At 37.6% G+C, this 12,203-nt stretch overlaps 1 protein-coding gene across 10 annotated transcripts in view; it reads right to left on the bottom strand.

Annotated features, from left to right (window-relative positions):
* KDM5A (lysine demethylase 5A) overlaps positions 1-12,203 on the bottom strand; it is an 87,013-nt gene that overhangs the window by 55,574 nt on the left and 19,236 nt on the right. For 7 of the 10 annotated variants that reach the window (XM_082349048.1, XM_082349049.1, XM_082349052.1 and 4 more), the window contains 7 exons: positions 11,244-11,349; positions 9,988-10,079; positions 9,221-9,379; positions 7,669-7,788; positions 6,808-6,966; positions 1,729-1,910; positions 114-276 (listed from right to left, as the gene is read on the bottom strand). In XM_082349048.1, the coding sequence (XP_082205174.1) occupies positions 114-276; positions 1,729-1,910; positions 6,808-6,966; positions 7,669-7,788; positions 9,221-9,379; positions 9,988-10,079; positions 11,244-11,349 (981 nt within the window). Of the gene's footprint in view, positions 1-113; positions 277-1,728; positions 1,911-6,807; positions 6,967-7,668; positions 7,789-9,220; positions 9,380-9,987; positions 10,080-11,243; positions 11,350-12,203 lie in introns of those variants that run through there. The other 3 variants (XM_082349053.1, XM_082349056.1, XM_082349055.1) reach the window with 3 other exon arrangements.

The following is a 12,203-nucleotide window of genomic DNA, read 5'->3' as shown; positions in this document are numbered from 1 at the left end:
AGATGATGTGATCTTTTATTTCCCATTACAAAACAAGCATATACTGTGACTCTAATCAAAAGCGTACATAACTTTAAATTTAAAATACTGAAGGGAGATGCAAAAAGACTCACAGGCACACCATGCTCCATTAGCACATTGGGGTTCATGATGGTGACTAACTGATGTAGGAGATCAGGCTGGGATTCAAATAACTCAGGGGCCAGCTCCCTCATCACCTCCTCCAGTTGTTCTGCAGCATGAGATGGCACACCATACCATGTCTTTGGCTCCCCCCTAGCAAAAGAAAGAACTGTTTATCTAGGTAGAGCATGGTGCCAATGAGGCCAGGGTCTCTGATTCAAATCCACTAAATTATAATTAACTTTGTCTTGCTCCATGGCCATAGATTATATGCCCTGAATCCTAGCAACCATCTCAAAAATCTGTGCTATTATTCATAATAGGGGGTAAGGCAAGAGTATATGGATAGGTAGGCACGTACTTATCACTACAGAAAAGTAATTCAAAGTGTATAAACTCTTTAAGGTAGATCAGTAAACAGCATCTTCAAATAGGAAAGATGCTATATGAAAAGCAAGCATTGTTCCAAAGGATACTGACACACTGCCTGATTCACAGGTCCACTGGACATTCCAATTATCCCCACAATGATCAAAGTAAAAGTCAATGCCCTTTAGAGTACTTTTACATAACTTCACTGAGTTCAATTTTACTATCCAAGGAAATAAGCCAAGGCGAGAAATTGTTGAAACCCTGAATATAGTTCTGTCTATGAATCTTAAGACCAAACACTTGGCATCATTAATACACTAGATTTTAGTGGACTAGAGTTTTATTCATAATACTAAGTTGAACTTTAAGGAACTGGATTTAATTAGTCACGCTATCTACAGAATAGCTGAATTTCTTAACCCTCATACAATTCATCGTGCTATCTCTATAGAAACTTACTGAGATGACTGAAAATGTTCTGTATCTATGCTGGGCAATACAGGAGCCACTAGTCACAAGTGACGATAAAGCACTTAAAATGCGGTTAGTGCAACTGAGGAAGTAAACTTTAATTTTACTTAATCTTAACTAATTTAAATAGCCACATGTGGCTAGAAGCTATCATATTACACAGCACAGCAATGAAGCAGAGAAAGAAAATCATTAGAGTTTTCCAATGCATAGTGTGATCTGAGCAGTATCTTTCAAATGGAGAGAAATACATCATTTGGTTAAGATCAGAATACTGGACAATGGACTGGATAAGTAAATAAAAGCTGTGGGTACGACACAAAAAAAACAGCGAAAAAATTTAATGAATACACATGTAACACACGCATTTTTAGAGCAAATGTTATTAAAAAGGAAAAAAAAAATCAAAAATTTCAATTTGAGATTTTTCAAATTTCAACCTTAAATACTGAAGGTTAGTCAGATCTTAATTACATAAACTTTAAATATCCTGCCTTGCATTTCAAAAGTTATACCAAAGAAATTTTCACGTACGCTAAATGTAAGTATCGTTGGGTCTGAAACTCGAGGCTCTGCTGCATGCACATACTTGAAGAGGGAAAGTGTCTGACATGTTGCACCCTGAGACCTCTACACAGTACATTATCCAACTTTGGGGTATAAAATACTTTAACGTAAGCTCCCCCTAACACGTCATCTAACACTGTTACACCTTTAGAAAGGTCACTGAGTACGTGTGCTGTTAACAAAGACTGCGCATACCAGTGCAAGTAGTTGATGGAATAGCTCCAGTGATCCTCGATGTGCCAGCAAAAGGAAGAGAAGCACATTCCCACGTAAAGCCATGGCACCTTCATGCCAGAGATGTCCACACTGATATGTGCAAGGACAGACTGCTCTAGGACAGGCATGTTATTCAGGTTCCAACCAGAAAGCGCGTATTCCTACAAAAGGAAAAAAACGTAAGTAAGAGATCAGAAATGACAAGTGCCCAACAGAAACCTCAAGGGAGTCTTCAAAAACAAAAGTAAAAATTTTATAATAATTACAATAATCTAGTCCATAGAATCTATGCTCTTTGCTCTCTACATGTAACTCATATTCCTAAATATTTAATCCTAAGTGTTATTTATATTTCCCTTTAATTATTTCAGATATCTCTGGTTTACTCTGAAGCATATAAGGCTTTTTATTACTCCCCACCCGCCCCCATAGCTTACCAATAAAATACTGTAAGACTCATTTTAATAGGTCGCTATTATATTTCTGTTTTATCCCCAGTAACATAACTTCCCAAAATGTTTACCACTATATTTACAGAATGGTGCCAGATACTGTGAAGACAAAACATAATAAGATACAGAATTCTAAATCTGTGGCAACACTGAAGACCAAGATGGTGCAGAAAGCATCCCCAACTCCCACTACAAACACATCTATTTACAACACCAAAAAAAATTTTTCTTCATAGATGAACTCAAGAGAAAAAAGAATTCGCTGTTTCCAAAAACAAAGAAAGAAAGCACAGCCAGAATGAAAACGGAAAGCTGTCGTCTGAGTTTTCACAGAGGTTTCTAACTGGACATAAGCTCCAGACATGAGTTTCAAACACCCACCTCTGAAGCGGTATGCGGTACAGACTTAAAGTGCTATTATCCTTGTGTAGAGCAGTCCTCAAAGTGGGGTCTAAGGAACCCAAGCCTATTTCAGGGGATCTGCAAAGACAAACTACGTTCATAATAATTCTAAGATGTTATCTGCCTTTTCACTCTCATTCTTGCAGAAGTGTAGTGTGAGTTTTCCAGAGGATATGTGATGTGATATTGCAACAGACTGAATGCAAAAACAGGTAAGAGAATCCAACCGCCTTCTATTAGAAGGCTGATAACTGTTGAACCTGGATGCCAGGTAGGGAGGGAGGGAAGTTCATTACTATGTTTAGTTTTATACATTTGAAAGTTTCGATAATACAGAGTTAAAAATAAAACCCTCAAAGTAAGAGGTTAAATAGCCAGTGACAAAGCTGAAGGGAGAATCTGTGAACCAGAAGACTGATCTGAGGATATCATCCATAATGCAGCACAGAGATAAGGAAATTATAAAAGTGTAACTAAGAGTTACAGAGGATAGAAGAAATTCCATCAAAGGTTTAACTAGGAATCCCAATACGGAATAATAAAGAGATATGATTCCTACCCTCAATAGGCTTTAAAAAAAAAAAAAGCAGCTTTCAAAAATACTACTCAATATATTTTTTAGTTGGCTGAAAAAATATTGAGTCTAGGTGAAGAGACCAGGCCTACATACAAAAAGTTCCAAAATGAGACAATATATATTAAACTCCAAACACAGATAAATTAGTAAATTATATAGTTCTTCAGAGGATAATAAAATAGTCATCATCATGAGTCTGGATCAATAAGAAAACTTGGTGGAAAAGGAAAAACCTGGGTTGATCTTGGAAGACTAGGTAAGATTTGAAAGTAAATGACAAGAGACAGAATATACTGGTCTCGCTGGTAAAGAGGCAGAGTGGAATGGTCATACTCAGAAAAGCAGAAAATAAGACCAGAAAAGAAGACTGGATCTTTAACCTTAAATTTCAGACTAAGAAGCTTGGATGTTATCCTATATTCAAAAGGGAAATAAAACAGATTTTGAAAAGTGAAACAATATGATAAACATCTTAAATATTTATCTTAAAATTTTTGATTATGGAAAATTTCAAACAAAAATAGACAGAACTGCATAATGAACTCCCCAAGACCCACCGATCTTAAAATTTTAATTGAAAGCAATGTATGAGAGAGACTGCAGAGTAGCAGTGTTCAGAAAAGCTACTTTAAGAGAGCAAGCCTAAGACAGCTACCCTTCAAAAGGCCCGCTTCGGGGCTTCCCTAGTGGCACAGTGGTTAAGAATCCGCCTGCCAATGCAGGAGACACGGGTTTGATCCCTGGTTCAGGAAGATCCCACATGCCGTGGAACAACTAAGCCCGTGCACCACAACTACTGAAGCCCGTGCACCACAACTATTGAAACCCACGCACCTAGAGCCCGTGCTCCCAACAAGCAAAGCCACCACAATGAGAAGCCTGCACACCACAATGAAGAGTAGCCCCCGCTCGCTGCAACCAGAGAAAAGCCCACGTGCAGCAACGAAGACCCAACGCAGCCAAAAATAAAAAATAAATGAAATAAATAAATTTATAAAAATTAAAAAAAGGCCCGCTTCAAGTTCGGCCCCTGGCTGGCATCTGGAAAGCCGCATGGTAAACAGTTCGTGACACTGACACGGGGTGGCTCGCAGTGCTGTACAGTGTGGTTTATGCACGCCCGAACTCCTTCTGGGGGTCTGGAATTTTGCTACGTGTTAGGCAGAGGGTGCCTCTGTCACCAGCCGCTTATAAGAACCCTGAGCTCTGGGTCTCTAATGAGCCTCCCTGGTGGGCGATGCTTCACACGTGGTGTCAGTCTGATGCCGGAGTACCTAAGTGCATCCTGTGTGACTCCAGGGAGAGAGGGCTCTTGTACGCTTCCAACTGGCTACCTCCAGACTTTGACCACACATCTTGTTTTCCCTTTGCTGATTTTACTTTGTATCCTTTCACTGTAATAAGTCACAGTCATGAGATCTCAGCGAACCTGAGAAGGTCTGGGGAACCCTCAACACAAGTGATCATTATGTAAGACCACGGCAATTATCCCAACCTGACATGATAGGATGGAGACAAGGATGGTGGTAGTGGGATTGAGAAGAGGCCAATCCCATAGAAAATAATGAAAAATAAATTAACAGGATTTATTCAGTGATTTAAGACAGAGAGGATAAGACGAAAAAAATGTTTCCAAGGTTTCAAGTTCTATGCCTATTTTTATTCCTCAGAAGCCCTGTTTGTAGAGCACTTGCATTTGTAAGACAAATGTATTAACTTCAGAACTTTTCCACTAAACTATGATACCAGAGAAGCATGCTATCAGATACCAAGAAGCTAACTCATACAGAAGTTCAACATAAGTGCACAATTCCTGGTGAAAAGATGGTAGGCATCTACTTTTCTAAGAGTAACTTCCAGAGAAGAATAACAAACTGACATAAAATATAAGTATAAAAAATATAGAGATTTTTACACACATTGTCTAATTAGTCCTTAAAATCCTTTTGTATAAATGGGTTCTCTCACTCCATCTTACAACATAAAAACAGAATCCTGAGTAAAACGTTATTGCTTATGAAATAAATAGCAAATCGATGACCCAGACTAGAAAAAAGAGCTGTATCCCTGTCTCTTCACCCTATGCTGATGTCTTTAAAGCCCAAATTTCTCCACATTCTTATATGAAGGTGAATAGAGCAAAAGCAAAAACAGATGAATATTCATACAGAATTCAAACATTTAGAAGGATTAATATCTATATTATTAATATTAGTTACTTAGGGTTGACATTTAACCACATTTAAAGTAATCTTTAAAAACTCTGTGACCTTATCTCTTAAGATTAGAGGATATAAATATCTGTTCAAGAGCAACTTAAAAATTCAAAACCAAAATGAAATTCAGAAAAAGTTAAAAGCTGTAAAACAAAGCCTCTTCCCAATAATTAGGTAATTGCCTACCATTTGCCAATGGAAGGGTATGAAGAAACTAAGGCTGATGCATTTCTTTATACTTCTACAAAGCAGGGTTAATTCAGTGACATTGAACATGTACACATTTCAACACTGAACTGTTCCTATAAAACATATCTGTATAGGAATTCCCTGGTGGCGCAGTGGTTAAGAATCCTCCTGCCAGTGCAGGGGACACGGGTTCGAGCCCAGGTCCAGGATTCCACACGCCGCAGAGCAACTAAGCCCACGTGCCACAACTACTGAGCCTGTGCCGTAGAGCCCTTGAGCCGCAACTACTGAGCCCAAGTGCTGCAACTACTGAAGCCCACGCGCCTAGAGCCCATACTCTGCAACACAAGAGAAGGCACCACAATGAGAAGCCCGCACACCGCAACGAAGACCCAACGCAGCTAGCTAGCTACATACATACGTACATACATACATACATACATACATACATACATAAATAAAGTCAACCTTCAGACTAGATTTTTAAAAAAGCAAGATTCAATCATATGCTGCCTATAAGAGACACACACCAGATTCCAAAATACAAACAGCTTCAAAGTAAAAGAATGGAAAAGATATGCCATGCCAACAGTAACCCTAAGAGACCTAGAGTGGCCATATTTTTAATTGTATATCCTTCTCCACTATGTAACTTTTTTTCTTTTACCATATGTTAACTCTTTTAATAGGAGATAAAACTCTCAATTACTGCCAATTATAAAGGGAAAGAAAAGGTGACAAGGACCAAAGTAAAGAGAAAAAGAAATAAATGATCATCTTAATTCAGGTTTACACACAGAGGTCATCTCCTAGGTGACAGCACTTCATTATCTGTTACAGTTTAAACGCATATTTGAAAACCTACCTGCCCAGGTGTTAAAGGAAAATTAATTGTGGACCTACCAGTAAAATGTAATTTTTAAAAAAAATCTTAAGTCACTTGCTAGATTTCCAAACAGAAAGATCCAGGCAAAATCTTTTAACTAAAGTTAAAGTTTTAAACCAATTTCACTGGTTTTAAAATGCAAAGTTAAATAATATTTAAAGGTACGTTGAATTTATCGTTTTCAAAACTGAAGACTATTTTTACTGTCCAAATTCTACATATTTAATATTTTAAATGAACGTGGTCCCTTAAGATTAAAGAAAGGCAGTTTTCTACTACGTAAAGGCTGAATCAGCTTCGGGGTAAGAAATCTGGATACTACTATGTGCTCTGCACCTCTTCTTCTGGTAGCATCTTTCTCCGACCATCCTTTACAGGAAATCCACTTCCAAAGTCTTTTGAGGAGATGTCAGCTCCATACTCTACGATAACATCTTCTTCAATGCTGCTCACCAGCCGCCAGAATTCCTTCTCCACTAGTTCTGTGGGAACCATCTACACAGGGAAAACAAAGATTACAGATTACCAACTCTCTATAACCATAACCCACTATGACATAATACACAGGTCAAGTGAACAAAAGCCCATGAAAAAACAGAAAACCTTCTCAATTCCCAGAGCTGAAAAGACTGCAGTCCTAGCTTTTCTGACTGACGATGGGAAAAAGCTAAAGACAACTTAGATGTTCAGAAAAACATAATGAATTTGAACTGCCTTCTTCTGAAAGCTGCTTTCCAACTAAGAAGGATAAAGATGACCCAGGACATAGGAAGGAAAAGGAAATACAAAAATCAAGGCTGAATTTTAACAGCTTTGGCAAATTATTTCGACAGGGATTTTTTTAAAGTCCAAGATCCCCCAGGAAAAGAAGCAAACCTCATGCTACAAATAACTAAACCAAAGCAGCACCTGCCACATCCTCCGTGCTTGTCTGTAAAGGACAGTGCTCACAGAGCACTAAAAAACAGTGGAAGATAGAAGTCAGTTTCTCTACAGTGCACACTGCCACGACAGAGGGTAAAAGAAACAAAAACAGATCCCAGGCCCCTAATCTTCAGATCTGGTGTTCTATCATCTTCTTTATGCTGTCCCTGTTTTCTACAAAATAATGAAAGTTTTTAAAAAGCAACACAAAAGCTTTGGAATCAGATAAATCTTTCATACTTCCCCAAAGTGACCTAAAAGATAGATACTCACATGAACTGGCATATTGAAATAGTCAGACTTAAAATTATCTGCCATCTCTCCAAAGCTCTGAAGTGTATACTCTCGTACAGCTTGTTCAAATCCAAAGGCTTCTCTAGGTTTATTACATTCCTGGGAAGAAAAAATATCTAAAATTAACTTACTGAAACTGAACTGAAGGACGTATTAAGGCCCTCAGGTACTACCTTCTTTGATCATTTCCCTAGGTGAAGCAAATCCAGTCAACTCTAGACCGCAAAACAAGTATTAATGTGGAATCAGGAAGTAATGTTCTTAAACTTCAACTGCATTTTCACACCTTCCAGTAGGAAGGTGGCAATGAGACAGCTTTAGGCTTTGGAGTTGGCATTAAGCTCTGGCACCAAGACAAACACCTGGAGGACTACCAACCTGGAATCAAGCCCAGGGATGTCTATCATCCTCAGTGGAAAAAATAAATGTTCATGGAGGGAGGAAAGGTAAAGGACAAAGGGATATTCACGGGGTTGCTAGGATATTTAGCTAGAAAAATGATTTTTTTTCATACTATCAACGACCATGACCAATTTCTTAACACAAATACTGACTTCGAGTAGAACTGAATCATCTAACCTTGAGAATAATAAATAAAAAACAATTCAAGGGACTTCCCTGGTGGCACAAGTGGTTAAGAATCTGCCTGCCATGCAGGGGACACTGGTTCGATCCCTGGTCCGGGAAGATCCCACATGCCACAGAGCAACTAAGCCTGTGCGCCACAACTATTGAGCCTGCGCTCTTGAGCCCACGAGCCACAACTGCTGAGTCCGCGAGCCACAACTACTGAAGCTCGTGCGCCTAGAGCCCGTGCTCCACAACAAGAGAAGCCACCGCAATGAGAAGCCTGCGCACCACAATGAAGAGTAGCCCCCGCTCGCCGCAACTAAAGAAAAGCCCGCGCACAGCAACGAAGACCCAACACAGCCATAAATAAATAAATAATTCAAAGGCCATAAATATTCATCTTTGACTACATCTAGATATACCCAGCCATCTCTTTCCCTTCAACGTCCTATCACATTTTGTTAAAATAAGTAAACAGACCAGGCATTTCATGATAATGACATCATTATAATCTTTCAATAATAACTTAGTACAATCAAGTCAAAATTTAAACAAGTTAATAGATACCACCAATTTATCTGGTAGCATGAAAACTGGATGCATAAATCCTAAGTTCTAGAGCTTCATGTCTGATTTTTTTTTTTTTTTAAAAAAAAAAAGAAAAAACAACCTACAGACTTTCTTCATTTTTATTGTTTTCCAGGAATATGAATATTCTGAGCAAAGTCTGCAGCAATAAACAGAATTATCTAACCAACAGTCAGAAAAAGACCCTTTAAAAAACAAACTGCCACAGTAGAACTGTTACATTTCCAGTCACTATCACTCTTTAAAAATCCTGGAGATTTCAAACACTGAAGAACACAGAGAGAGGAGAAGAAGCTTCACGGGATGTGTTCACCGTACATGTGTATGTGTGTGTTACTGTTCTTAATTTAAAAAGGTCAGGTTAGGCTCATACCTCAGCGACACACTTAGGACACCTCCAGTCTCCTTTGGGCACATCAGGTAGTGGGGGAATTAAACAAAATGTATGATAGCTGTCATCACATCCATCACACAACAGCAATTTATCTTCATTATTTCCCCGACCACAAAACATACAAACGTAAAGATCAACCTGTTCAAAAAACAAAATAAAATAGAAGTTTATTTTCTGTAATAAGTAATATTAAATTTTTACCAGGAACACCTTAATTGAAACAAAATAATGTACACTAAAAAGTAAACATAACTTAAATCCTTAATATTTATTTTAAATAACTGTATTTAAATAGCTTTGTATAAAACTTCCTAAATTTCCTCAGAGCTTCTACAAGCAAATTAATAAAAGCATATCAAGGTATTAGAATAAAGGAAGACTACAAATCTAGGGTACTTGAAAGTCAATTTATATAAATAAAATATACCACGTCACCCTTCCTATACACAAATACTCTTTATTGGTAGAGGACTGAATACCGAGCATTAATACAGCTAAGGAATTACAGATTCACTTCATCCTCTCACTCACTCACTTACAAGGTCTAAGACTCAGGGAACAGTCTGTGTATATGGGACAAAGCAAAGTTAGTATTATATAAACCAAAGCTGCAAGTTCAGATGCACCATCAAGTCTTACAACTAAATGAACTAACTAGATGACATACTAAGATATAGCAAGGTAAAAAGTGCAAAACTAAAATAAAAATAAATCCTTTCCCTCCTGACACATCTCAGAACACTTACAAAGTTAACAGAGAGAGTTCCTTTCCGTTGTCTCATTTGCATGTTAAATGCGTCTGACCTGTTGGTAACTTTTCGTCTTCGGGAGACCTCATCTTGAAATAAAAATAGTTATATAATAATAATAGTAAAAACTAATGTTGAGAGCTTACCATGGACCAGACACTATTTTAGATTATTTAAATTAGTTAAAATCTCACAACACTATGAGGTAGATAAACTATTATCCCCCACTGAAGATAAAAGAATCTGAAGCACAGAGAAGCTAGATAACGTGCCCAAAATCACACAGCCAGTCAGTGGCAGACTTGGGATTCTAGTCCAGGCAATCAAGCTCCAGAGAGCTTAACTACTAATTCTACACTGCCCATAAGTAGTACTTATCAGGGACTAATCTGGGACTAGCTTTGAGATCACTGCCAGCTAAAACAATTACAAACATAAAAAAGATAAAGTACTTAATCTTTTAAAAGAGCAATAGTAAACATTATAATGTATCTAGTAAGTCCTATCACACTGAATGTTTTCAGAGTGATGGAAGAATATTACCTGATTTTCCAGAGTTCAATCACAATCTGAATAAAGACTCAGTCATATCATAAAATGCACAGTAATCAATATAACTTGTGATTATAGCAATTCATTAAGTTCTTATACAGTAAAAACATATCCAACACAATCTTCGTTAAATTGAGCTTTAAAACTGACATGCACATAGAACTGTGAAACCTGATCTCTGCATTAGCAATTTTACTGACAAAAGTTTCTAACATGCTAAGCTGAGAGTACTAGGCATTCTTCAAACAGGTTACTTAAATGAAGTGTCATAATATACAAAGGCGATTAAAGAAAAATATCAAAATTATGGTTAGAATCTAAATCATTAGCTCTCCCCAGTATATTTTGATACTAAAGGTCAGAGAAATCCTCTATTTCTCTTTAAATTTAAAAATAATAAGCTTTAGATCATCAGGTAAGAACCATTAATTTCGTGATTCTCTTATAAACTAGCCTTTAGAAACTACAATTTCTGTGTCATGTGTTAGACATGGAGGAGGAACTTTCTCTCTTCCAAAATATAAAAATTCAACATAATATGGCTCCTCACACCTTAAGATTATCTGCCACTAAAAAGGTGATCTGTCTAGGAACTATGTTGCCTAAGAAAATCCCAAGGCAGACTACGATCGAATATCACGTGAATCTTGTTATAACCATATTGTACCTTATTTCTTTTCATGACCAAATAACAGATTTACCTTCTTTATCTTTTACTCCCATTGCCAAGCCCACAACCTTAGGCCCAGCCCCAAAAATCCGAAGTTTCTTCAGTTCCGTGTTTCTATTCACTTCTCCAGATTCTGACTAAAAAAAATAAACTCACATTAGTCTAATTATTGTGATTCATAAATTTATTTTCTTACCCAAGAAAAGTCTCAAGATCCAATTCAAAATGAAGGAAATTTTTATTTTTATTTTTCTCTCTAAATCCACTTGCTGCCTCATTCCTGAACAGTCACCAAAGCACTCTGCAACACCCAGATTCCTTTCCACAAAAGAAAATCTACCTTTCATAAAAGCATAGTTGTCAATTAGGTTCTGTCCAGAGACAGACACTACTGGCAATTAGTGGTGTAACAGTGGTAATAACTCAATAGAAATGCCCACTTCTAACTTGCTAATGGACACCCATCTTTGATTAGGGCAATTATGCCCATCCTAGGAGATGAATAATGATTGTTCTAAGTCAATCATGCCAATGCCATTTCTCTTTGTTGGCGATCACCTAGCTAAGGGTGGGAATGCTATCATGTTCTAGCCAGCAAGACATAAGGAAGGTCTACTGAAAACCTCTCGTAAAGATTTTCATCTTCTAATAAAAGAGAAAGCATCTCAAAGAGAAGTCCTTTTGACCCAACTTCCTTCCCCACTGCTACAAGACTCAGTCTGATGGAAGCACAGCGCTGGACTCTACAGCAGCCACAATGCAATTAAGAGGAGGTATATATATATCACCCAGACACTGAAGAAGGCCAGGCAGGAAGATGGAAAGAGCCTGGCCCTTGATGACAATGTGAAGTTGCTATACGAATCCTAGAACTACTATCTCTGAAAATCTAATGTGGAAAATGTGTCCGCATGTGAAAACTGTGTTGTCAATGTTTAAGCTACTGTCATTTGGCATTCTAGTACTTGAGGATTAGAGCATCATGACAGAC

The sequence above is a fragment of the Balaenoptera borealis genome (genome assembly GCF_965194805.1).
Source record: "Balaenoptera borealis genome assembly, chromosome: 13".
Lineage (NCBI taxonomy): Eukaryota > Metazoa > Chordata > Mammalia > Artiodactyla > Balaenopteridae > Balaenoptera > Balaenoptera borealis.
Note: the sequence above shows the minus strand (reverse complement) of the source record. Positions and strands in the feature narration are given on the sequence as shown.